The following is a 27,085-nucleotide window of genomic DNA, read 5'->3' as shown; positions in this document are numbered from 1 at the left end:
CATAAAAATGAAAAATATTTCTGGGTGTTCAGGATGTCATCTCAGTTGAGCTGTGTTCTTTGTCTCTTGAAGGTATCACTTATGTATACGTTACTGTTCCTTGTCCTAGCGTAGTCTGTCCAGCACTCCCTCAACCCTGGGAGGTTTCTGAGGAGCCAGGAGCCATCTGAAGCACAGGCCAGCAGGGGCTGCTGTAGGAGTAGGAGATGGAGAGGATTTGCTGCCTCCCTTTTGGAGAAGCCCTCCTTGAGGGTTTGCTCCTGCCGCCTTCTCTTCCCTTGTACCACACCCAAGCTCTCTTGGGCTCAGCAGTGGCTTTCCCAGCATGGAGTAGGTGTCTGTCGCTTACTCACAGCTTTGCATATTTTGTATGTTCATAAATTAAATACTATGTTTCATCCTTAAAATGCTAGAATTAACTTCAGAGTTCATATTTTGGCTCAATACATTTTTGAAATGCTTTTTCATATTTATTGTTTCTGTAAAAGTGGACAGTGGCATTCGTAGTGCTCATTTCCAGATGCCCTTAGATTATGGCTTTAATATTATTTGTCACTCAAGAACTTGCTGGTTTCCTTCAGTTCTGGGACATAATTGAATTGGAGATGATTAGCTGCATCCTTTTGATTGAATGTTGAGTTTTTTTCCTTAATTCCTATGAAATCACCATTAGCTATTTTGGCTGCAGTTCTGTATTGGGTTGAGGCAGTGCTACATTGTAAATCAATATCTTTTCAAAAAGACTGCTGTAAATTGCCTAGATAGCATATGCATGGTTACTTTGGCTGCAATGCTGCTGCAGAGCCTGGATACTCTGCCTTTCTGGGAACTCCACAGGCAAGTCCATCATATATTAAAAAAAAAAAAAAATCTTTTTAGAAAGAGCATGGTATTGCTGGTGAAATTTAGACAGAGAAATATTGTACCCTCAGTGCTCATCTGTACCTTTTATATTTTACTCCACTGGGATTACCCTGTCTTGAGGGATTTCTTTGTTTTCTGCTTTAGATTTCCCCCTTTCTTAGCTGTAGTACAGTCGTACCATTTCAGCTTGCTAGTGCAGAAAGATGTTGTGAATTCAGTTGCTGAATGAGCCCGGCCTGACTGCAAACACTAACATTGCTAGAGAGATGCCAAAGAGTTGCAGGTGAATCTAGCCTGATCTGGGCAACAGCAAAACGGTAAGATGGGGCTTGTTTAAATCTCTGGGATTAATTGGGTGCTGGGGCTTCCCGTTTCAACCTGAAGCCTAGTTATCACATGCTTCCAACTTGAGCAGGATTCATTCTGTGCATTTCAGGGTGGGTTTTCTCAGGAATGGTTAAAATCCAGGCAGAGGGAGGCGGTGGGAAGCTGGGAATGCCACATGAGACCTCTCAGCAGCCACCCTGGTGAGAGTCCCCGGCAGCACTGCCTGCGGTTTGTAAATATCAGGGAAAAGGTAGGGGAAGGCTTAAAAGCAATGCTTTTCTTGGTACAGCTTTGCATTTCTCTCTCCGGCAGCCTTATTTATTATTGTATTAAGAGGATAGTATGGGCAATTTTTTCTGATATATGCTTGGCTGAACGGCCTCTGGGACGAGTGAGTGAAGGACGTGATCAGCCACTTTTTCATCTCTGCTAACAAGTCTGTGCATCTTGCTGGATTGGAATAAATGTCTTTATCAGTTACAGATTTGCTTGGTGGTGGAAGATAAAACTAAAATGATCCTTTATAAATACATGCTATATCATGGACATCAGAATATCTTTTTGCCTTGTTAACCTCTGTGATTATTTAATTTCTCTTGCATGCTGTCTTCATTTAATACAACAAAAAGCGAGGTAGTCATTTTAAGTAATCATTCTTGAATGCTTATGTAGGAGTGTGTTGGCAGCGGTTTGGATCTTAGTGGAATATTTCAACATATGAAAGCTTAGAGCAGCAGCGTGTTCAGGTGGGAAAGAGAGGAGGAAAAAAGCAGCAGTTATCATCAGTACAAGATAGAAAGATTAAAATGTGGCCATTGTATGGAATAATTTGAAATATTTTAGATGACTTAACTGACAGCTAGTGTGTTTCAGCTGTAGATCAAGCCATAGATTAATCTCAACAGAATTCCAGTGGAATTGAACAAAAAAAAAAGATTTCACCATATGCTGTAGCATTTAAAGAAAACCAACGTGGTAGTAATCGTAGAGTGATGAAATATGGTGCTATTATGAGTTAAGGGTAAAAGCAGAGGGTTTTATTACTAGAGAAGCGTGTTTATACTTTATGCAGTATGTGAATTATACTCCGAGAAGAGATCAGTTGTATATCAATGTGGGATCAAATAACTAGTTTGACAGCGATTCATGTTTGTTTTTCCTATACTTGCCAATTAAGGGTTTTTTCTTCTTAGTCACTGAATATGATTAAAGGGGGAAGATTGAGTACTAGTTCAGTTATTTTCTGAAGGTTTCATTATTATTGTGCTGGAGTTCCTTATTTTAAAAAATTCTTTTCTAAATCTGTGACACTATATATACCGCAATGTAAGTGATGTGAAGTGAGCTGTTTCACACTGTTTACAAACTTAATTTGCATAGTTTTGTCTCGGAAAGTAGAGATGCTGCTTGTTCTTGTTGTTGTACAAGGAATGAAAGTCCAGAAACTCTTAGGCATGTGGGAATTTTTAAAGCAAATTTTAAATTCGGGTATTTCTTAGTGACATTTTTTCATCTACATATATATGTGAAAGTTATTGCTTCCACCAGCTTTCTTCTCCCAAGTGTTTTTTCTCCCAAAACGTAAAACCATGAGCTCTGTTCACTGTGTTACTACTGTCTCTGGGGTTCGCCCATTTTAGTTTTCTGAGCTTAAGAAATCAATAATATTTTGGACATTTTTTTATTGATAAATAGTATTCCCTATGCTAAAATTTAGTTAAACACAGATCCCAAATTAATTAGGGGGGAAAAATAATATAATGTGGAAAACATGTCCAAAAGTTAAGAATGGAGATGGGAAACGTAAGAAATGTATAGTTTAATAGGCTGTTAGTGCTGAGCGCTCTGTAAAGAGTACAATCTTCTCTCTGTGGATCGGTTTTGTAGTGAGGCTGACGCCTATTACAGCAGGAGAGAAGAGCTCACCTGAGGAGTGAATGTTTGCCATAGTCTCCTTTGTGTCTCTGACTCCAGATGGGAAGAACTTCAAAAAACTGGAGTTGAGCAGGCTAAAAATCATCAGCGTCACATCTTAGTGCACATGAGGTTAGCCAGCCTTTGGAAATCCTATAGCAAAAATGGTCAGCTAATTATGTCTTTTTAGCTATTTTGCTGTGTAAATCCTAAACCAAAGTAAACAAACCCCCCCTAAAACCAAACCCACACATGTTTTTTAACAATTTTCCCCTCACACTGTGAGCTCGGGTGGGCTATTTCAAAAGTTGTCCTCTGCATAGGTACTCTGTCTCAGGCAGGCAGTTCTTGTTTCTCCCAGAGACCCCACAGATGAGAAAATGGATGGTACCATTAAAAGGGCCTGTGACTAGGCCGCAGTACAAGTATGCCTAGTCGATCCCAAGGGGTAGCCGGCATGGGCACCGCCAGAGTGAGTCACAGCTCTGCTGGGCTCCAGTTGCCTGCCGGAGGTAAGAGATCATTTTGTCCTTTAAGGGCAATCCTCACACGGTGCCGGCTACCACCAAGCTTTTGCCTCATGCAGGTTTTGGTACACTGTCCTGGCCTGACCTGCATGGGCAATAGGAATTTGCTGGAGTAGAGAGCTTGTGCATTGTGCAAATGCTTGGTCTGGGTCAGGTGAGGCTTCAGGCTGTCGTATTTGGTGACTTCTCTATAAATGTGAGAATAGATGTGCCCCTTACAGCTCACAGGAGCTGCCAAGCAGATCCAGACAGCTTTGCTGGGGTTATTTCCCTTTGAAGTCCTGGCAAAATATTCAGCTGTCAGGTGGTGCTATATATGGTTTGTAAATTGAGTTTGATAATACTAGTGTTAAAGTTTTCCGAAATGTTTCAGGTGCTGATACAATGATAATTACAGCTTACAAACCATGTTGAAATGAAGGAGAGTATCCTAGCAAATATTAATTGAAACAATGAGGACACTGTGAGATACCAGTACTCCAAAGCCTATTTCTGAACTAAAGAAAAATGTAGCTGGTGTTCTTAAATCGGGAAGAACAAGTTAAACATTGTTTTCTGAGTTCCCTTAAGTAGGTGCAGACTGGCTTCCAACATCTTTGATTAGGTTTCTCTTTTGATACCGTGGCAGGAAGGTACATGAATGGAAAGTTGGTTAGTTAAGAAACAGACTCTTAAGGAGTTTATTTTTTTAAGTCCTACTTTCACAACGTTAATGTCAGGACAACTTCTCCCAGCAGCAGCTCCATCAGTCATGAAGTACTTCTACGTACATGATGACTTCTGGGTTTTGATATAGTTCGGTAAATACCTTTCTGTGACTACTTTTTGCTTTTGAGATAAGTTTATTCTATATTGTCAGAATTATTGATTATATGCATCTCTTTCATGTGTGGCATATTTTTCACTGGTATCTTTCGTTCCACTCCCTAATATAAGCCTACGTATAATTCTGGATTTAGCAATTTAGCAAAAAGCAAGTAGTGGAATAGTAATTTAGCATAGTGCTGGATGTTGAATTCAGGGGGGTGATTTTGTATTATAAGATTTTTGAATCAACATCATAAACAGATTATTTTGCCTCTGTAAAAGTAACTTTTGGGCTTTTCCCTCTATTGCTGTGAACTGAAGTAGTACTGTGATCTTGCTCTTTTGTTTATCATATTCCTGGGTGGATGGGCTTTCTCTGAAGTTCCTGTATCAGTTCTGGACTGGCCCACAGAGGACGCAGAAACAGGCAGTTTTATCTGTTAATTGTCTTACTCTATGATGGTGTGCTAGTCAGAAATGGTGTGAAAAGTGTGGGTGGAGATTTTTGTTCTGTTTTGCAAAAAATTTTAGACTTGATTAGTAGAATTTGGGTAAGTTAATGCTACAGTAGAACTTGCTATCTCATCCTGCTGACTAGGAGATCTGTTGCAGCTTCTGATTGAAAAAGATTTGTGATAAGCTTCAGCTAGACATTATATAAATGTAAAGTAATCTAAGCTAGTAGCAAATGTCATATCAGCAAGCTTTTGACCCAGTCTGTATCATTCTATCCTGGAAATTGTATAGAATTCATGTTAGTTGTATTTCAGTTTTGCTGTGTAGGATGTTTATAATTTAATATTAAATTGTATACAACTTACCTGAAGAGGAAAATACCAAATGTTGCCAAGTGAGCAGTGAGGAAATAAAACCACTAGAAAAAAGCACAATGCCTGTTTATGTATTGTGAAAGCTCAGCTTCATTTAATTCATTTCTGATGTTTTTCAGACTACAGGCTTAGTACGTTTGAATATGTCCTCTCCGAGTTTATTAAACCTTTGTGTAAGTGCAAGGAAAATGTATTTAAACATGTAGAGAATATGTGTAAAATATGTTTGCCCAGACTTCCCCGTAAGTAGTGGGGTTTTTAATGAACAAATGTGTTCCGTTGATAAATATTGGCTATAGAAATGTTATTTTAATGTCATGCAGAAGAGTTGTCTTGGAAAGTTCTACACTTCAATGATGGGGGTGGTTGGTTTTGCTGCTGCCTGGGAAAGCAGTGGAACCACCATCCATAACTTTCAAGTTGGCATGGAATTCCCTGTATTTTGCAAAGTAGTCCAGATACATAAAATTCTATAATTATAAAATGTGATTATACTGCTGGTAGGCAGCCTTGCAGGAAAAGCCGTGCAAAATATCTGCAGTCAGTCTCAGTTTTGTGAAATATTTTCATGAGAAACTTAATGTACTGCAAGGATGGAGGACTTTTTGCTGATGTTCTAACTTTAGCGACAGATGTGATTCTTGACCAATTTGATTTGCAGGATTTGTTGTTTGTTGAAAGTGATCCAAGATGAACTCACTGCCACCAACTGCAGAAGGCTTGGCTGTTTTGTACTGTTACAGCTTTTTCTTTAAAATTGATTTGATCACAGTCATAAGTCTACTGCAGCACGTTTTTGCTTGAACACATCAAAGCAGCAGCAATGATTTTCACTTCTTTGCTGAAATACCTAGTGTTTTGAAAATTGAGCATTATCTCTACACTGTTCAGAGAATTCCTATAAAATTACAGTCGTCCTTCTTATGATAAGCTCTTCTTGCTATCAGTTTGAAACCTCTCCATTATAAGTTTTATGCATCTTTGCAAGAAAAGATATACTGGAGTGTTCTTCATATTCTGAATAACTTTAGATGCTATAATTTTCATTACGCCCCCGGGCAACATTCTGAGTTGTGGGACATGGAATGTTTGCAGAGGTTCTGCCATTTTTTTCCAGCATAGCACATTATGTACCGAGAAGCAAGTTTCATTATGCTTCCTTACACCTTTTTGCTTTGAAAGTTGTTTTGCTACTGCATGTCTGACAAACCTGCAGTAGCTGCTAGAAAATTCCTTTAATACTTTTCATTCAAGTTTTATAGAATTCTGTAACCAGGTCATTTATTTGAGGGAAAAAAAAAAGAAAAAAAGAAAAAGTTAAAAAAAAGAAGTCAGGTGTATATGAGATCCAAACACAGAATAGGACTCTCTTCATTTAATTGTTTGTGAAGCTGGACTTGTCATCCTCGTCTGAACTCTCAAACTTCCATGAAAAAAACCAATGACAGAAAGGTCGTGGATGGCTTTTACTAAGATTTCTGGGAGACTGAGTTGGAATATAGGTTATTCAAATTTCTGAGCTATCAGTTTGAAACCTCTCCATTATAAGTTTTATGCATCTTTGCAAGAAAAGATATACTGGAGTGTTCTTCATATTCTGAATAACTTTAGATGCTATAATTTTCATTACGCCCCCGGGCAAAATTCTGAGTTGTGGGACATGGAATGTTTGCAGAGGTTCTGCCATTTTTTTCCAGCATAGCACATTATGTACCGAGAAGCAAGTTTCATTATGCTTCCTTACACCTTTTTGCTTTGAAAGTTGTTTTGCTACTGCATGTCTGACAAACCTGCAGTAGCTGCTAGAAAATTCCTTTAATACTTTTCATTCAAGTTTTATAAATTTCTGAACCCGGGTCTTTTTTTTGAGGGAAAAAAAAAGAAAAAAAGAAAAAGTTAAAAAAAAGAAGTCAGGTGTATATGAGATCCAAACACAGAATAGGACTCTCTTCATTTAATTGTTTGTGAAGCTGGACTTGTCATCCTCGTCTGAACTCTCAAACTTCCATGAAAAAAACCAATGACAGAAAGGTCGTGGATGGCTTTTACTAAGATTTCTGGGAGACTGAGTTGGAATATAGGTTATTCAAATTTCTGAAGAGTACTTGTCATCGTTCTCTTGTGCAAAGTTGAAGCTCTTTTTCTGTCTATACCTTTATACTGTGCTGATTTGATAGAGGATACCTTGTCAAATTCAGTGATTTGGAAGATAATATGTAAGGGAGCAGATGTAGAATCGCTCAGAGAGCGTGTCTTTCCTTGTGACATTGATCTGCCTTGGAAGCTGCGTTTCTCAAGCTGTTGGGTCGTTGACCTCAGGGATGAAGCACCTAAGAGCAGGAGAGATGTCTTTCTTGTTACTAGAATGAAACTTTGAAATGCATTAGCAGAATGAAATAAAGAACTCTCATTACCTAGTTTTTCCTCTAGCTTTTGCTAAAGGTAGTAAAAAAGGAACTTTGGAAGAGAAGGAAGGAAAGAGAAGAAGAAAAAATGCAGAAAAGAGGGAAGGGAATGAAGTAAGTAAATTTTTGTATTTTTTTAAATGAAGGAATTTGTCTGAATGAAGGAAGAGGAGCCAAACTAATTTACCATTCTAGTCTTGAATTATTTCTTGGGCAGCACTTTTTAAGCATCTGCTGAAGATAATGTGAGACTCCCATTGATTTGTAAAGGACGGTACAGCATGCTGCTTCAGTGCAATGAAGGTGGTTGTCATACCTGACAGAAGATGATTGTAAAACCTTTGCAAAGATGACTGTGTAACCTGTCCCCTTCCTCTTTTCTTTTTATAAGAAAAGTGCTCTTCAGCATATATGTGAAGGTTGGTCTTGAGTTCTTAAACTATCTTTGTCTGACTTTTCAGTCTGAAACAAACTCTGGTTCATTGTAATCATAAATTAAGTTTTTATCTCATCTTATCTCATTGCTTTCATCTGACTTCAGGCTCACCAGATAAAAGAATTTAGTTGACTTCTTAGTTGAGTTGTTGGGCTTAAGTCTTATACTATCAGTTGCATGACCAGATCTGACAAATAGCAGTATTTTTGTTGGAGTCCCTGTTTGTAGGAGAACAATTTTTCTTTTAATTTGCATCAGAAGCACTTGATGATACCTGTGAAAGAATCAAGAGACTTGCTAGGGGTAGGCAAAGGAGCCTAAAGGAACTAGATAGAATCTATTTTCAAGGCATGGAGTTTATCATTTATTTTCTTAAAAACCTTACTGACAGCCTCAGAATTTAGCAAGAATAGGCATTTTGCTGTCAAGTCTCTCAAGATTTCTTGCACTTGAATGTGGCAGTGGGAAGGCTTACTGCATTTATGGATACGCCTTTGATAACTTCATGATCGGGGGAGTGTTGGAGGGTAGAATAAAATTATAAACCTGTAAACTCTGAAAGACTTAATAGAATGTTCGTACAAAACTACTAATAATGCACTTATGGAAAGAAAACTGTATAAACTTGCACTGGCACATGTAGCCATCTGTTGGAGCAGGAGGCTGATATGAGAAAGGGATTGAAAATATTTTTTTAATCTTTATTTTTAAATGCTGTTCATATGGTTACAGAGGAGGATAGACAACAGATACAAATGGGTAACTAAGTAAAACAGTATAGAAACCACCTGTCACAATTTCATGGGAGACTGTTTATGTTCAGACACTTTCGCCACCGCTCTGCTGGTTACCAAGGAGTCGTTGGCTCGTGCCTGGTGCTGGAAGCCGCCTTTCCCAGGCTGACACCTCTGCTGATCCGCTCCTGTGTCCTCCTCCTTGGTTTATTGGAGGAAAGACCCTTCTGCTTTTGGATGCAGCAAGTCTTGAACCAGGTTAATGGAAGCAGCAGCCTGGTTGTAATTGCAGGAAAAGCTTGAATGCCACATTATATACCACTTTGTGGCAAAACTGAGCATCGCGCAAGTAAAAGGAAGACTTTATTTGCTAGGCTTTAATACTAACACAGTTGTATTTTGGGGCATAAGAACAGAAGTAGAGCAAAACCCGCCTTTAGATCAGCTCTGTTGAGTTTCTGTCTCTTTTCATGTACGTTACAGGCTGTCAGGACTTCTGCACGACCTTTAACTGAGACCCTGTCCTTAGGTGACTCCTCCTGACGATTGTTGTTGCAGAACAGGATTTTGTTTTGAGGACATATGTAGGCTTTTATGTATCTAAAGTCTAATTCGTGTTCTCTTCAAGATCGGACCTTTTTTCCCTGCAAGGAGAGGAACATCAACTTTAATGGACTGAAAACTCACTTTTCTGAAGTTAAACTGTGCTGTGAATGGAAAAAAATATGAATTTTAGAAGCGCTTAGCTCCACCTTGCCATGTCCAAGGGACATACAATCATGTGCAGTAATTCCTGACTCCCAGAATTATGCCTGATTCAATAATTATGCTAATTTTTAGGTATTAATTTAGAATAAATATGTGCTATATTGCAGGTTTGGTGGGGCAGGAGGGAGAAGGAGAGGAAAGAGTTGTGTAAGCGCTGCCCATAATAACTTCCAGCATAATACTTTATTTTTCCTTGATTCAGGTGTTTAAACTTCTTTTCCGATTTGTATGATCTTGGGATTCCTCCTTCAGGTCTGATCAGTTGGCCTTTCTGTGAGAGTGACTTGTTTCTCACTTGGCAATTCAGCACAGACATTTAATCTGCTCATTGAGTTCAGTGTTTCAGAGAAACACAGAGAATTAGTGTCAGAGCTTCCAGTTCAAAAATTCTTCCATCTGGCACTTCAGTGACCTTTTTATATTTGCCTTCTTCCATATGACAAAGACAGTTGGTTTAGCACCAGCTTTGACTTCAGAAATAAAACAACCATTTTTGGAGAGTGCCTTTGAGGTGGGCTGTGGGAGATGTATGAGTAAGTTTGTGTGAGGTATAGCAAGGAGCGTACCATATCCCCGGATACCATTTTCAGTCTCTGAGCTCTGTTTTCAGTTGCATTTGCTAGTTCATATCTAGCATTGCTAGCAATCTCTGTATCCAAATAAAGTTAAACAAATACTACCTGAGAACATGAATTATAGTTCTGGGACACAGTTGAGCCTGTTATCCCAAGAGGTTACCAGAGAGAAACAACAGGCCATCAGGATGGGAAAAGAAATGTCTTATTTTGCAATCATTTTTTCCTCACATCTTCCTTCCTTGTGTGACTGTTACTCTAGTTCTTGTCCTTTGTTTTTTTCCCCCCTTTATTTTTCTATCTTACTCAAGTTCACTCGCTGCTTTTTTTAGCTGTGTCCATCAAATGTTCAAACCAAAGAGCTGGTGCCGGTGATTACAGGGAAGGGTGAGTGTTGAAGGACCTCTTTCAAATTTGGACCTGATTGCGCTGGTAGTTCAGTATCAACTCACTGGTGATGTCGTGCAGCATTACATGCTCTACTTCCCCTTTCACAATTTTATTCGTTCCCTTATCTCATCACTTGTTCTTCCTTGATCTTTTCCCATACTGTAGTTTTCTCACCAACTGAACTCTCTTTTCGAGCTGTTCGTGTTTCTGCTTGTGGGTGCAGCAGTCTTTTGCTGACCCTCTCTTCTCAAGGGCAATGGAGAGTGCTACCAGCCGGGCCGAGAAGAAGCGGACAAGACCTGTGGCTATAAAAAGAAAGAGTGGCCTTACCGCTTTGTTCTCCAAAGAGAATGATTCTCCAGACAGTTGCGTTTTTATTTTGAACAAAGCTGCTTATAATACTCCAGAACATTCCCAAATTGTGTTTTATAAGTAGCAAATGTCAAATTCCAGTGCTGCCAGAATCCGCAGATGACTTGTGTAGTTCTCAATTGCCATGGTACCAAGGCACGATAGAAAATAACATGCTTATAAAAGATAATGAAAACTCGTATCCAGATAGGATTTTTTCAGTGGAAATTAATGCTGTCCTTATGCTGTCAGCAATTCAGCTGTTGGGTTAGTAGTCACTTGGCTATTTATGTTTTTTTCTTTATACATCTGTGAGCTAAATGCAAGTGCTAAGTCTTATTCTCTGTAATAATGAGATTGTTGTGCTACCTTCCAGAGGGCTTTGGCTCTACAAATTATAATCTATATCTTCATAAGATTTCACTTAAAAAAAGCCCAAGTGCTTTACAAAATTAATTAGTGCTCCCAGTTTCTGCTTGTGATAGGGGCAGGATCATTATTATAAACAGAAAATGGAATTGTAGGGAGGTCAAGTGACATCCTTGCCTCAAGTCACTCAGTAATTTACTTATTTTTGCATCGTGGGTGCTAGATCTTGAGTTTCCCTGTATTGCATCCTTTCATACTACTTCTCTTGTTACAGTATAAATGGGCAATTCAGGTGTTTTGTTCTGATTTTTCGTTAAGAATTTTGGATGTTTGCTCTGGTATTTACCCAGCCAACCACTTTTTCCCAGGATGTACACAGTGGCAATGACCAATAGAGAATAGTAGATGGATGACAATTTTTTAATATTTTACATTTTCATATTATTTTATTTATTTATTTATTTTAGTATTAGTCCATAGGTACTGGATGACCATAGTAAACATTTGTAGGATGCTACATGTAGGAATTAAAAACCAGTTATAATGCATCTTCTTAAAAGACATGATGAGCTTCAGAGTAGTATGTCTTTACACTATACAAACATTTTTAGGTTTTTTTCTTCTGTGTGGTGGGATGTCTGGTCTGTTGTGCCAAAGTTGATTGTTCTTTGTTATTGAGGATATCTTTATTCATATGAATAAATTCCACTGATATGGGACAGCCTATCTTTTACTAAGTACCCTAACAGGTGATTAATTCAGGGGACATTCATGACTGTTTTAGAATTCATTAATCAGAAGGACTATAAATTACTTACATGTTTTAACTGATCACTCTTGCTCTTTAAATGATATATTACTTTAAACAGTAAATGAGTTAATCCAGCAACCTTTAATTCTAAGAATCCTGTTTGTTTGGGACCTCTTAATTTTGCTGACAGTGATGAAGTGAAAAAAATCTTGCATTGAAACTGTATCACAATAAATCTGATAAACCATTTCTTTTTTTACATTAATCCCAAATGCAGATTAAAGAGTATTGCCTGAAATGATACAAGGTGATTCAAAGAGACATCTCTATTTAAAAATGGTTCCATGAATGGTTATACTGATTTTTATTTATTTAATGGGGCTTATTATGGACTTTATGCATGGAACAAAAATACACTTCTTGTGATTTCAGTCTCTTAACTTCAGCAGTAATCTTTATGGGAAAAATCTGGGCATTTGCAGACATTATGTCTTGAGATATGATAAATACTGTGATGTTAGGGTGGGGGCTGTAGGAAACTGTAGCCCAGTGATCCTTACTGATGTAATGATGACTAAGCCTGTTTATCCTAGAGCAGCCTTGGGATCTTCTCAAATTGATTGTGCGACTGAGTAGGATGAGAGGGGAAAAATGACTGTCCAAGCTGTTTTGTTGTCTGTCATGCATTGTCTTCTGATTCTGATTAGCAACTAAGAAAGTTGCAAAGTATAAACTATGTTATGCTTTTTTGTCATTCTAAAATTAGGAGTTTTGAAGTGCCCTTTCTTTAATATACTGGGTGTGTGGTAATGGCTCTTTTTACTCTAAATAAATAAAAACACAGAAAAACACTAAAATAACTTCTAATACCAAACTGCACTAACTTTTGTGGGGCTGCTTTTTATTTTGCTTTATGTTGCCAGAATCTGTGATAGCTCGAGTAATATTGGAATTGACGTGAATGTTCTGATTTTCTAGATAAATCTTCCCTTTGCTATTTCTTTCAAAAGTAGAGAAGAGCTCTTCAGGCAACTGCAAAGTGGCTGTTTGTGCTGCAGGTTTTAAGTGGCAAAATGACTCTGTCTCATCATCTCTCTTTTTGTCCTACCTTTTTAGTTGAGACTGAGTAAATAATTGCGGACAAATTTAAAAAGTGGTTTTATTTCAGTCGTCAGGATGTGGAGAATGGATGAGATACCAGTGATTGCTCTGATGACTACTTGGTGTATTGGCGTACTGTTTGGCAGCAGAGTGTGAAACAACTTGGGGAAATACAATTGTGTATTTAACATTAATGATCCTTATGTGAGAAATGTAATGGGCAGGATGTTCATGTATAGGTGCTTCTGTTGGACCACACCTGGGCTGACTGGCATCTTTTCTCCAAGGCTGGGGTCAGGGACTTTCAACTACTAATACTGTTACCTCATTGGGTAGGAACAGCCATTGCTGTTTTCAGATTAAATCCTTTCCCAGAAAAACACCAAGTCCCTGGACAGTTTCTGAGTGCTGCTTTGGAAGTGCTTTTCCAAACAGTAACTTCAAACACAAAAAATGAGTTTCTGTAGGACCACTCTGTTCTCTGTGGAGGAGACCAGGACTCCTTCCAAAGGGAGATCGGGTGTTGGGAGTCTAGTTTAGGTTTTCCAGGACTTTCATCTTGGAACTGAAGCGGAGACTTGGGGGATGAATGTCGGACATGTAAAGTTCTCTGGTGTGAATACCATACATACCATTGCCATTATTTTGTTTTACCTTTTTTCCATGTAGGAAATATGTATTTGTTTTTTAATCATCTGCCCCTTGTCCCTTCCCCTCTGCCGCCATTTTTGCCAACATCTGTTTTTCAGCATGCTTCTCTGAGGTTCCGCTGTTGGGATTCCTGCTAGGCGGGAACTTAGGTGGCAGAAAGCAGCCGTACCCTCTCTTACATTTCATGTCTGGGGCCACCTAACGTGCCCAAAGTCAGAGGTGGTGAATTGGCCAGTGACTTCCTTGAGCCTTTACTATCTGATACAAGGTTTGCAAGGACTGTCTGCTCGAACAATCCTTACATGATAGTTTTTTGGTGTATTGCCTGTTCCACTTGTAATAATTTGTAGTTGTTAAATGTATTAAGTTGATTGGCCTATTTTTAAATCCTGTTTGCTATAAAGAAGAGAGAAAGCATAAATGAAGATCTCATTACTCTGCTCCCCATAGTTATAAGATCTGCTGGCAGAAATACCTCTTCTGAAAGTGATAACTGTGATTTCATTGCACCACTTTTAAAAGCTAGATAGTTTCTGAAATAGTATAGACTTCTGAAAGTTATGCTTTGAATGTAGTTTGTGGTGGGAGAAGTACCAAATCATGGCAGTAACCCCTGAAGGGGAAAGAATCACTTAAAGTGGTGACATACCTTAATGTTTACTTGTATGATAACTTTTGTTAAAGAAACAGTAATTAAAACTGTTTAATGGCTCATGCTGTTTGATAGACCAAAGTTTCTTTAAATGGCCATCACATTGATGGCCATCTCAAGGAGTGTCTGGGCTACACTGTTTGAAGTGCAGGATTACATAGATTTATAGAGCAAGGGCAAGAAGGGGTGATGAATCATATAGATTGACTTTCTGTATGTCATGAGCTCTTACACTTGTTTAACTTTGTTTTTTTTATTCTGGTAAGTGTAGCTAAAGCAGATATTCAACAAAATCATGCAGTTTTGAGGCTGCACTAGCAAGAGATAGTGTCCACTACTTTCTGGATTGTCATCTTCGCTGGAGTGCACAAGGATTGTTCTGCATGTAGGGTTAGTAAAAGAATAGTCCCTGCTCTGAAGAACCTATGGCTTATGTAGATAAAACAGATGAAATGGGGTAAAAAGAAAGGTCATGTCTTACAGATGTCAAAATGGACTCAGAGGGAAATTCTGACTGGCTCAGATGATCACACAGGTACATCTAAAAGAGGCTGATAATGAATCTGTCCTTTGTGACAAATGCTATGCTTTAACTAGAAAATGGTCCTTACTCTCTTATGCAAAAAGAAAGTTGAAAATAAGAGGGTAGGTTAGGCTTCTCCTGACTACCAGCAAGGAACTACCAGGTGGGAGACAGTGGTTTACAGGTCTAAGAGCTTCTGATGTTAAGTATTTATATATATCATTTGAGAGGCTGAAATTTATAAGAATCACTTTTGTTATACAGTACAAGGGGCAAATGATACTTAAAAGGATGAATTAGTGTAATAGAAAAATTCAAACCTGTACTGTTCCTAAAAAGGATCTGGTCATGCTGGTGAAATCTAAGATCATTTGTATGTGCAGGAAGATCTCCAAAATATGTTATGCGTCAGTCTTGCTCAGTACACTGTTGCTTTTTCTCATGGTAAGTCACTATAGAATAAGTTCTACCATTAGGTGGAGCACAGGAGTGGCAGGGCAGCGCGCCCACTGCCCAGGGGGAAAAGCAAGGCTATTGTGGTAGCTTAGCTCTTGCTGACGGAGGGGAACCTGAAATTACCAATGAGTTTACTGGAACCTTAAGCTGTGTAATTTTGAAGTTATAGCCAGTGCTCAGTACTGACGTTTTAGACCTGCTCCTTTCGAATTTCACAGAGCAGAAGTTGGACTTGGCCTATCAATGACAGAATGTAAAACAGCCGCTTAAATATTGTTTCTCTTCAGAGTTTTATAGGCAGGGTAGATGGATTGGAAATGTGTACCCTTCAACAAAAGCGTAAGCTCAGCTCTGTTGTCTTCACAGTGCACTGTGGTCAGTGGTCACTTGGAGAGAATGTTCTATTTCTGCTAGAGAACTACTGATATAGGTGAGAGAGAAGGGATGAATGAAACCCCTTGCCAGTGCTGGCAGGAGCACTGCAGTTGCAGAGCAGGCAGAGGAGCACAGGGAGCAGCATCTGCTTTTGCACTTCTCTGCGGTCTTCAGTCTTTTCCACTGGTAACGCTGGTGTTCAGCCTGTGCATCCACTGAGATGACTTCTGAGTGGGGGGCTGGTTGGTGTACATGTTGGTTTTAGTCATTTGCAGGTTTGAAGTTGGCTATTAGAAGATGATTGTGGGGATTTTTATCCTACTCCAGATTCAGTCAAGTGACCTGAAGGTGAAAGTGTATCCCTTCAGTATCTGATTCCAACCTATTGCTGCTTCCAGTAAAGAGAATCAATAGTAACAGATGTCTTGCTTTTTTTTTTTTTCTTTAATACAACGCTTACTTGGCCCACATTAGAGCTAGACATGGAGGTTTTCCAGTGGAAAAAGAAACTAAAAAGAAACTAAACTAATAAGCACTCATGGCATTATTATCTATAGTAAGTTTATAGCTGTGGATGCCAAACATTTTAACTGGCTACAGGTGGCCTTTGGTAGTTTGAAAGGAAGACAAGTGCAGCTTTTGAACCTTTCCTCCCTATCACCTGCCCCTGTTTTCTAGATCATAGCATTGCATAGGCTGAGAAATACTTACCGATTTATTTGCATCCATGTCGACTAAGCAAAATGGAAGTGCTGCTATTTTAATAGTAATTTCAGTTTACATTGTGTTAAAACATCTTTGTTGGTAGCAAGTATCGCAAGAACACGGATCTGGAGAGGACAGTGGGAAGCATGTGGGTGCATGTTGGTGCATATAAGTTGTTTTAGGGAAAAGAAGCCAATTAATTTTACAAGAAGGCTAATTAAAAATTCTTTGTGCAGCAGCTCTTTATCTTTTCTCTCTGAAGTAATATATCTCTTCTCTCTGAAGTAATAGACCAAAATTACATAATTGCCTTAATTTTGGCCTGAGAGGGATTATCATTCAGAATGAAGGGGGCTGTTTCTTTTCTCAGTTAAAACTTGGTTAAGTTTTAGTCTTGGAGAAACCACTTTAATGAGAAGAAATGTGAACCCTTGTAAAGCCTGGTTTGTGATGCTAGTAATGTCCTTCACTAGAGTTGACCTGGTGTATGATCGTTTGGCCAGATGGCACCGGGCAGGAAATGTGCTTTAAATTTTTAATGTACAAAAGAAATCTTTGATCTACTGTTACAGTGGATCATCAAAACCACAAAACATAAAAAACACAAGGTATAGTCACCCAGTATTTCTATAAACAATTGAAATAAGTTGGATTTCAAGGCACAGAATTCCTCCGGGGAAATGGCAAAGAATAATTTATTGGAGAAGTTTGTATTGGAGACACTTTGAGTTATGGGGGAAGAGTCCTGATTAAATGGTAATGGTAAATATTTCTTTTTATTTTTTTCATGTTAACTATTTTATGACAGCAAGTTTTCAAAACTGCTTAGATTGTAGGTGCTTGAAATGGAACATTATGCTTCTTTAATTGTATGTATGTGAACAATATGGTTGACAGCAAATTAACACTGTCTATCCTTAAATACTTGCAAATACCATGGAAAAAGTACATTGTAGATTCTTTTGATTTGCCTTATAATTTAAGAAGCCTCTTGGATCTGCTTGCATCACACTTCATAGCTTTTTCCTGTAGCCTGAAAGCTAGAATTATTTCTTTTCTTCCCAAGTAAAAGTCGAATCTCTTATGGGTGAAAACAGAAGCTGAGGCCTCAGATACAACCCCCCAACTGTGTGATATAAAAAAATGTCTTATACGTTGGAATGTATTAAAGTTAAGAACATAAACATACATGACGAGTATCTAAACTCGCTGTTCTGCTCATTTAGTTCTTTTGAACTAGCAGTACTGTATTTTGGTAGCTCAAGCAGCAAGTTGCAGTCTTGGGGCTTGGCAGAGTCATACTTCACAGTAGCAAAGAATTGAACTTCTACGCTTTAGTGTGCCATTAAGCCGCAGTCTCATGTTTCAGTGCCTGGGAATTGATTTACTGATTTGATTTTCTGAGACATATGGTGATAATAATAACAGCAACACTGTATAAGCATTATTTAAAAATACAGTAATATACCGGTATTGGATCTTTGGCAGGCTAGCACCAAAGTGCACACACAAGCTACCATCATTTATTTAAGCTTAGTCTCATCCAATTTTACACAAATGGAAATCAGTACTGTTTGCGGATATTGGTGGCTAGATTGGAGAAAGAAGTGAAGTGGCATTGTTCCTAAGAACACATTGTATGAGAAAACACAAATCTATAAATTTTATGCGTGTTCCTCTTTTGTCTTTCTTTGTCAGGATCTTTTAATACACTGTACAAAGACAGGCTTTTTATTATTATGGCTGTGGAGTGTGTGTCCTATGTAAAATGCATGTGGTGTTTGCAATTTTAATGTAGAAATAGAAGATGAATGCTTATGAAGTCCAATGCCTTTTTTGATGCTGGCTGAGGTATGGATTGACACAGACTTTAAGCCTGTTAAAGTCAATAAATGCTGTTTTTTCCTTTCAGATATGTGTCACAAAGATGTCTACACGGAACTGCCAGGGAATGGATTCAGTGATCAAACCTCTGGATACAATTCCTGAGGATAAAAAAGTCCGGGTTCAGAGGACGCAGAGTAGTTTTGATCCATTTGAGAAACCAACTAATCAAGTGAAGAGGGTTCATTCAGAGAACAACGCTTGCATTAACTTCAAAACTTCATCTGCAGGGAAAGAATCACCTAAAGTCAGGCGGCACTCCAGCCCCAGCTCTGTAAGTCCACAGTCCTGACACCTGTGCATGTACCAAATGGTGAAATTAATAACATCAAACAAATGTTTTCTTGCTTAAGAAGGAATTGATTACTTGGAAATAAAATGAAAAGCTCATGGCTGCTATTAAAGATGTTTCCAATATATATTTGTAGTGTTATAAACTTGAAAAATAATATCTTTTTAAATTCTTCTCAGATATTACCTAGGGTGTCTTACGGGATTTCTAAGCATTTTCCTCTCCTGATCCTGGTATGGCATTACAGCTGCTATAATGTTTATGTCGCAAATTTTGCAGAGGGTCGCTTATTTGTGAAGAGGAATTCTTTCCCATGAAGTTTAGGAAACCACACAAATTGCCTTTTTGATTTTTAGATTTAGGTTTTAGGGAAACAAATCAGATTTGACAGATCTTGTTTACATTTTAAAATTCTCTTTTTAAAATCAAGTAGTAAAAATAACATTTATTTCCATGTCAGAAACTGCGTGTGTGAGAGAAGAGAAACAACTGAGAAGGGTTTGGTGATAACATCATCATTATTGTTTTATTCTCAAGTATTTTGAAAGAAACTAGATAAATAAAATATCATATCCTTCATGAATAATGCCCAGAACAGATTTTCCCCCAAAGACCTTCAAAATTATTGAAAAACTATTTCTGTTATGCTTTGGCGAGAAAAATCCATAATAACGTGACCTTTGAGTTGAAGACTACAGATCTAAACAGAATGGATGTAACACTTCAAATCTTAGCTGGCTTGAGATAATTTAAAAGGTTGATTGCCTTTTCTTTTTTCTTCTCTCTCTTTTGTGTTTTGCTCTATCTTCTGGAGATCTTCTGTCCTCCCTACAGAAATCTGACTGAATTCTGTCAGACTTCTAAGAAGAAATGACAGAGATTCATTTTCTGTAGATAAGCTTTGTTTAACCCATGTGAATTTAACGGATAAGATGTCACGCCTGCAGGGGACTATCCTTTTTAGAAAAGGTTACATTTTAAAATGTATCCATCTGTAGCAAAAAGGAATTTGCTTTTTCATCATCGCCTGGCATTATATAGCTGCTGCCAAAGATGTCTCTGACGTGTTCCAGATGACTCCAGAACAAGGAGTTCTTACCATAAAACTTTTTCAATCATTAAGGATGGATGGACGGATGGAGCGGTTTGCACTGTGTTTACTTGTGCCTGATGCCTGATTATTGTTTGGCACCACAACTGTCAATTTAAATTACTTTTTTTGAAAGTATTTTCTTAACTTTTTTGTGGTATTAACTCTCTCCCCATCTTTGCTGTTCTTATCTTGTTCCTCTTAGAAACTATTACTAATTTCTGTTAATGCTTTATGTACTTTTTTCCCATTAAAACTGAAGGGTTCTATTTGCTTTGCTTCCCAAATTTTGAAGCAGACGTTTCTTGAAACTGTATTATTGGCATCTTTTTCTTTTCTAGAGGGCTGGTACTCTACTGCGTCCATGCAATCTCCTATGATCCCAGTATTTTCTTATGTAAATGATGTTAATGCTTCCTGTTCTACTATGTTGCTGGTTAAAGCCCTAGTTAAACATACACTTCTGGTAATCTTCTCCTATGCTGGCTCACACAGACTTGCTGGGCATGTCTCATGTGTTAAAGTAGAGTAGGTGCATAGGAATTTCCTGAAATACAATTCTCATTTCTCAACTTCCCGTAATTATCCCTGGTTTTTGTAGCTCTGTTCGGTGAGCTCAGTTCTTCCTTCTGCTTGGAGGCATTGTTAGTCATTTTTGACTCTTCCGTATGAGGAGTGACCTGGAGAGCACCTGGCAAGGAATAACTTGTGGAATAATGTCAGCGTTCATGTCAATGAAGAGGGAAGAGCAGAACTTCACAGCAAAAGGTGGTGTTAGCCCTCTGCTGATTGCAGGTCACACCTGGTCCTGCCTGGCAGACCTAAGTTCAGACATCCAAGGCAGAGATACGATCAAGCTGCCCCCCTTCTCCCAGAGCCTGAATACATTGCCTCAGGCAGGAGATGTTCTGATGCACATTTCATTGAGCATATGTCTGTGTGGTTAGTTGCAGGAATTTGTCATTCTCTGGTTTTGAATTACACTTGAATTGACGAGGGGTTTTGGGTTTCATTTCTTTTCTAGTCCTGATGTTGTACAGCAGATGCCCTTGCTATATACTCTTCTGATCATTACTTCTTTTTCTTCCATGTCAGAGGACTGCTACATATTCTCCCTTGTTGAGCTATAACTTGATTCTCTGGAAATTCGCCTGCTGCATAGATTATACCAGTCTGAATGGGCATTTCGGTTTCTGTAAATGTTCTTGAGCATGCTATGCCCTCTGGGTCATACTGGCTACAGTTGTGTAGCTGTGTTTCAGTTTTGGCTATGCTTTCTGTAAGCTTTAAGATACTCTGATAGATGTATGCTACCTTCAATTTGCACTTTCTACGCTTGATTAGTAGAGGAACTGAATTAGAGATAGGCTTCCGTTTAGTCTCTTCCCTTTCATCGTTTAAAGTCCTCTGTAGCTGTCAGGTGGGGAAGTGACGTCTTACAGAAGGTGTATGGCTGAGGCCTGCAGTCTCCATATCACTGCTTCTGCTCAGGTGAAAGTCCTTTATTTGTCTCAGAAATAACATTTTTCAAGATGTGACCTGAAAGACCTTGTTTATAATGCCCTGGGGCATTAGCTTCTGTTTTGATTAGTTTTGGAAGCTTTATCAGCTCTCTGGCAGGTATCAGCTTCAGTGTTTGGTGAAGATCACCAAATAATACCCTGCAGGTGGCATGTTACCCATTTTGTGTTTTCCGTACGTTCGAAATGCTCTGCACCTTGTGATGAGAAAGATGAGACACACAGGTCTGGGGAAGCTGGAACTCCGTGTTCCTGCCCACAGATTGTCACTTGGAAAATAAATCATTTGCTCTTGAACATGAAGTAGTTTTCTGCAGTTAATGTCACACCTCGTTGCAACCCGGTAGAAATCCTGTGTTGTTAATTAGTGCAGTAGCATACAGACAGAAGTTAGCACGTTATTTTTTTGTTCTTATAAGACAAACTTAATCTTTACACTTAGAGTCTTTCCACCTGACGTTTAAGTACTCATTATGTGAAACAGTCACGTTGCATTGCATTTTCTTCCCCCCTTTTTTTAAAACATAAGAAAACGTCTATGAATGTAATTTCAAAACTGTTTAAGGTGATTGAAATTGGGTGTTATTATGGAATTAAATTTCCAGCAGAACAGACTTATCCTTTTATCATGTCAGAAAAATGGATAATATTCGCCTTGGAGGCATCACCTGTTGGCCACTGTTAGAGGAAGGGAACTTGGCTTGATAAACCTTTGCTCTGATCCAGCCCAACACAATATATACGTGTATATATACATGTATATATATTATATACACATATATATGTGTGTGTGTATATATGTGTATATACACATATATATACATGTATATATATTATATACATGTAGCTATAGCTGTGTGTACTTATCTATCTATCTGTCTATATCTATCTTTTTGAAAATCTTTTGCTGAATTTTTTACCTACCAAGGGAAGAAACTTGCTTTTCTTTTTTCCCTAACTGAAGAAATGGTAAAACTACAAAATAAGCTGGACAAAATAAAAAAAGCACAACTCAAAGCCAAACACATGCCACTCTTACCAAAATAACACTGGCTTTGGAAGATGGTTTGGCTCTAATTCTCTGAAAGTTGTATTTGAGATCCATGCTCTTTAGGCATGTGGCCTCATTTATTTTTCTCCAGTGCAAGGTGAAGTTTTATTGTATTCAGTGTACAGATTTTATACACTAAAATAGTACTTTTGCACAATATGTAAATAGAATATTGCAAGTTTTATAAGCTAGCCATCTGGTCGAGATTTAGTTATGTAGTGATACACATCAGTTTGTTCTCTTTGAATGGCTTAAGGTCCATGGCAATGAATTCAAATGTCATGCTAAGGTATATGTACTACCTTTGAGTTACTTTTTAAAAACTAAATGCAGCAAAACACTAGCCTTCTACCAACTCACATAAATGTAAAAAATTCATTCAGATAAAAATAATTTGATAAGCAATGCTTTACTGCATTGACTTTTTTGCACTCTTTTTGGAAGAGCAGCCTCTTCTGTTTCTGTAACTTCTGTTAATTTTCAGTCCTGTTATATGCAACTTTCCTCCAAAAAAGTGCAAGCAAAAAGCATGAACTGATCCTGGTAACGTTGTAAATCAATTGCATAAGAAATCTAACTTTAAAGCAGACACTGAAGTCAGATTTTTGTCTAAAAGTTAGGCATCGTTTCTGTCTGCTTAAACACTTGGTGTGCCGTTCTTGCCTGTTTTCCTCTTCAGGTGTATGCAACCTTCAGTTTTAGGAACCTATTAATTATTAGGTTAACTGCATCCATTTTGGTTGATACTTTTTACTGAGGTAGGATAATTTCAGAGTTCAGTGTAGAGAGCGGATTTTTCTTTTCTGGCACAAGGGAAGCTTTAATAATTGTTAACCTGGAGGATATTCTCTAGATGATAAGGCAGGTAAAATGTGGCTGTTGGTCCAGCTCCTGTGCTTTAATAGCCTGGAGAACAAGTAAACAGCTTTAAGAACTGCATCCAGCCCTTTCACAAAGAGCTCTATGGTCACTCCTGCTCAGGTTGCTCTTAATTTATGGCTGGGTTTTAAAGGGTTAGAAAGATGCCAGCAACAGGACGGGATCAGATAGTGGTACAGCTCAGATGATTGCTCGGTTTGGGTTCTTGAACATCTTTGTATCCCTTGAACATTGCCCTAGAAAACAGTCCAACTTGCAAGGTTTAAAAAAGAAAGAAAAAAGTGTGATCAAATTGACCTATTATTGTTCATAGGATAAAACCTTGAGAAAGGGGACTAATTACTATGAAACTTGCATATGGTTTTGTAAAAGAAGCCCTACCATTGTGTCAAAGAAGCCAAAATATAGATTGGTTAAAAAAAAAAAAAATCATCAGTTCTTGTGATTTAATCTCAGTTAGGCTTCTTGGCCTACCTTTTACTTTCAAGTTTTTCTAGCAATGAATTTATTTCTTTGGAGGCATATAACAAAACAGATCTTTAGTTTTGATTTTCAATAATTTACAGTGGTACTGTGAACATAGTATTTTTCCCTTGAAGATAATTTTATATTGAAGTTTAATATCCTGCAGTTAAAAAAAAAAAAAAAGGTCTATTTAAAACTTAGGCTCGGGAGTGTGCCGGTTAAGTGTGACATTCACAAGCTGTTTTGCAGTTATGAAAACTGCATGAGAACATAACCCACACAGCTTCTATAAGAATAGTCAGGTGATTTTCAGTGTAATTTTCCATTAAAGCTTTCTTTACTACATAGATTTTGAAAATTTCCAAGAAAGAGAGGTATTCACATGGCATTGTAGTGCAAGGACTCATACTGCAAGATCTTGGATGAAACCTGTTATCCCTCCTACAGTCTGTATCAAAGAAATGGCTATTTGAAATGACCTGGTCAGAAAAGACAGTTTCCTCTCATTTCTTTTTCTCTCAGTTATTTTTAATACTCTTATGTCAGTTTGAAATACTAGCTTCTTCCATTTCTGTATTCATCATTTTGGCATACTCTTTCTATCTTTTTTCCTACAAACTGTATTTCCTTAACCAGAGGGAAAAAAATATCTAATCTTGTTACTGTAAGCCATACTGGTAAAGATGCTCATTCCCTGTGCTCAGTGGTGCTCTTAGACTAATCTTGCACTGGGAAAAATGTAAGTTAATAATAAGAAAACAACCTCGATGGAAACTATTTTCAAGGAAAGTGAAGCACAAAGGCAAACAAGTAAAACTCCCAGTGGGTTTTGTGAAGGAAAGATGTGCACTGTTCTGCGCTCCAGTTGCTAATGTCCTCTTGGAGATAACATGATCCGCCACAACCCATGCTGACTTTCACAGTGACTTGGGACTATGTTCAATTCTTCAGAGGCATGAGGACCTTTACTCCCTTCTGTCATAGTAATTCATCTATCTTTCCCATTTGAGCTCTCTGGAAGATTTCTCCCTAGCATGAAAATTCACTTTTCAGTGATTTTCTAGTGGTATCAATTTCTTGCTGACTGGTTGTTTACTGCCTATTTAACTTTTTGCCCATTAAATAGTTCAGTCTTGCTCACACATGCACCTGTGTTTTATTTTTTTCTTAGCTTTGAATGTTCTTTTTTTTGTAGCAAATACAAAGCTCTAACAGTGAGCAACAGGCTTTACGCCTAAGTAATCCCACTGATGTTCAGTATATACAAGTCTGTGTGGCCACAGGGAGATCTCCCTTTGGCTTATATCCAACAAATCATAGTAAAATTTTCATAGAAAAGATTTGAAGGCTTTAATTAACTAAAGAAAAAATTTACACATTCAGTAAATAAACAGTTTTCAGACATGGCAAAGATTGTCCTTTTATCACAGTCACGTTATGTCGTGACATATTTTGGTCGACAGCCGGCTGAATATGAGCCCACAATGTGCCCAGGTGGCCAGGAAGGCCAATAGCATCCTGGCCTGTATCAGAAATAGTGTGGCCAGCAGGAGTAGGGAAGTGATTGTCCCCCTGTACTTGGCACTGGTGAGGCCGCACTTCAAATACTGTGTTCAGTTTTGGGCCCCTCACTACAAGAAGGACGTTGAGGTGTTAGAGCGTGTCCAGAGAAGGGCAACGAGGCTGGTGAGGGGTCTGGAGAACAAGTCTTATGAGGAGCGGCTGAGGGAACTGGGGTTGTTCAGCCTGGAGAAAAGGAGGCTGAGGGGAGACCTCATCGCGCTCTACAACTACCCGAAAGGAGGTTGTAGCGAGGTGGGTGTCGGTCTCTTTTCCCAAGTAACAAGTGATAGAACAAGAGGAAATGGCCTCAAGTTGTGCCAGGAGAGGTTTAGATTGGATGTGAGGAAAAATTTCTTCACCAAAAGGGTTGTCAAGCATTGGAAGAGGCTGCCCAGGGAAGTGGTTGAGTCACCATCCCTGGAAGTATTTAAAAGACGTGTAGATGTGGTGCTTAGGGACGTGGTTTAGTGGTGGACTTGGCAGTGCTAGGTTAATGGTTGGACTTGATGATCTTAAAGGTCTTTGCCAACCTAAACAATTCCATGATTCTATGTCGGTGTTTTAGAGGGTTAAAAAGCAGTAAGGAGGAGTAAGAAGAAAGGAAAATTAATAGCGGTAGAAGTATTGTAATGTTAGATCTTCAAAAAGTAGCTTTGAACAAACGTTTATCAAAATATGTGCGTTCAGCCAAAATTAGCTGAAATTCAGCTAAAATTAGTACTCTTTTCTGTTGAGAAATCTTGTCTGGGTCAAATTGGAGGATTGCACCAGCTTTCTAAAATATAGGAGAACTTCTTGTGAGTCTGCTGCTGGTGGGGTATGTCACTGGCTGATGTAAGCACTGTACATCTGACGTACTCTGGATATGTCTCACTTGCTATGTGTATTTCAATCAACCACATCCTAGGCAGAATATGGGACTCTTGTGACTAAACAAACACAAATCTCTGTGTGTATGTATTCCCATATATTTTATCGGAAAGAATAAAATATTTTAAAAGAAGAAATTACACTTAAAAGTGAATTTTCAATGTTTGATTTTAATATTAGCAATTGTTAAAAAAAAAATTGGTACCATAGTCTTGCTGTAACAAGGCATTTTTTTTTTTTTAACAGAAATGGTTGAAAAAGATAAACTAATGTGGAGAAATCTGAATAACAAAATTCATGGCCATGAAGCTGAAAAAATAACTATATGAAAGGAGGAGTGCAATAATAAAGTAGGCTGAAACGGTTCTAATTTTCAGCAGTCACATGGAACTTCAAATTATTTAGATCACTTCCATAGCCCTTTATTTAGATCCCTTTAAGCTTAAAACTTAAGTTTTGCGAAGTTTTGTATTTTTGCATTATCTCAGTCAGTCTTCGCCTCCTTTATAATCCATAAATAAAAGGGAAGGTAAGAAGTGTCTGAACTTCTTACCTTTATAAGCAATTTGTAACTGTAAGTTTGAATTAATGTGTGAGGCTTCATTTAAAAAAAAAAATTGAGAAAATGTTGGGGAAATGGTAAATATGTTCCTTCATTTTCTAAAGTAATTGCATGTGCTGAGTGAGATCTGTCTTGGTGTTTCATTAAGAAAAGTCATGCAAATTAGTTTGCAAAGTCTTCTGCTGCCTCAGAATTTATTTAAATTTTTTTTTTGTAAAATCCTCTGAAGTGCTTTCCTACACCAGATACCTTCAAAAATTGTAAGCCTTTTAAGATTACAAACGCAAGGAAAAATTATGTCCGTTTTCACAAAGGGAGATCTAACAGTGTGAGAAGGTGGGCAATCCCATCTAGTGATCCAGTTGGAATAGAGCTGAGCTCCACTGCGGAGGTGCTGT

At 38.1% G+C, this 27,085-nt stretch overlaps 1 protein-coding gene across 1 annotated transcript in view; it reads left to right on the top strand.

Moving 5' to 3' along the window:
• CDK14 (cyclin-dependent kinase 14) overlaps positions 1-27,085 on the top strand; it is a 321,566-nt gene that overhangs the window by 60,198 nt on the left and 234,283 nt on the right. The window contains exon 2 of the mRNA XM_009330527.1: positions 18,424-18,669. Within this exon, the coding sequence (XP_009328802.1) occupies positions 18,439-18,669 (231 nt within the window). The 5' untranslated portion in view covers positions 18,424-18,438. The remainder of the gene's footprint in view (positions 1-18,423; positions 18,670-27,085) is intronic.

This window comes from Pygoscelis adeliae, unplaced genomic scaffold (genome assembly GCF_000699105.1).
Source record: "Pygoscelis adeliae isolate BGI_AS28 unplaced genomic scaffold, ASM69910v1 Scaffold27, whole genome shotgun sequence".
NCBI lineage: Eukaryota > Metazoa > Chordata > Aves > Sphenisciformes > Spheniscidae > Pygoscelis > Pygoscelis adeliae.
The sequence above is the reverse complement of the archived record's forward strand: the minus strand, read 5'-3'. Positions and strand labels throughout refer to the sequence as shown.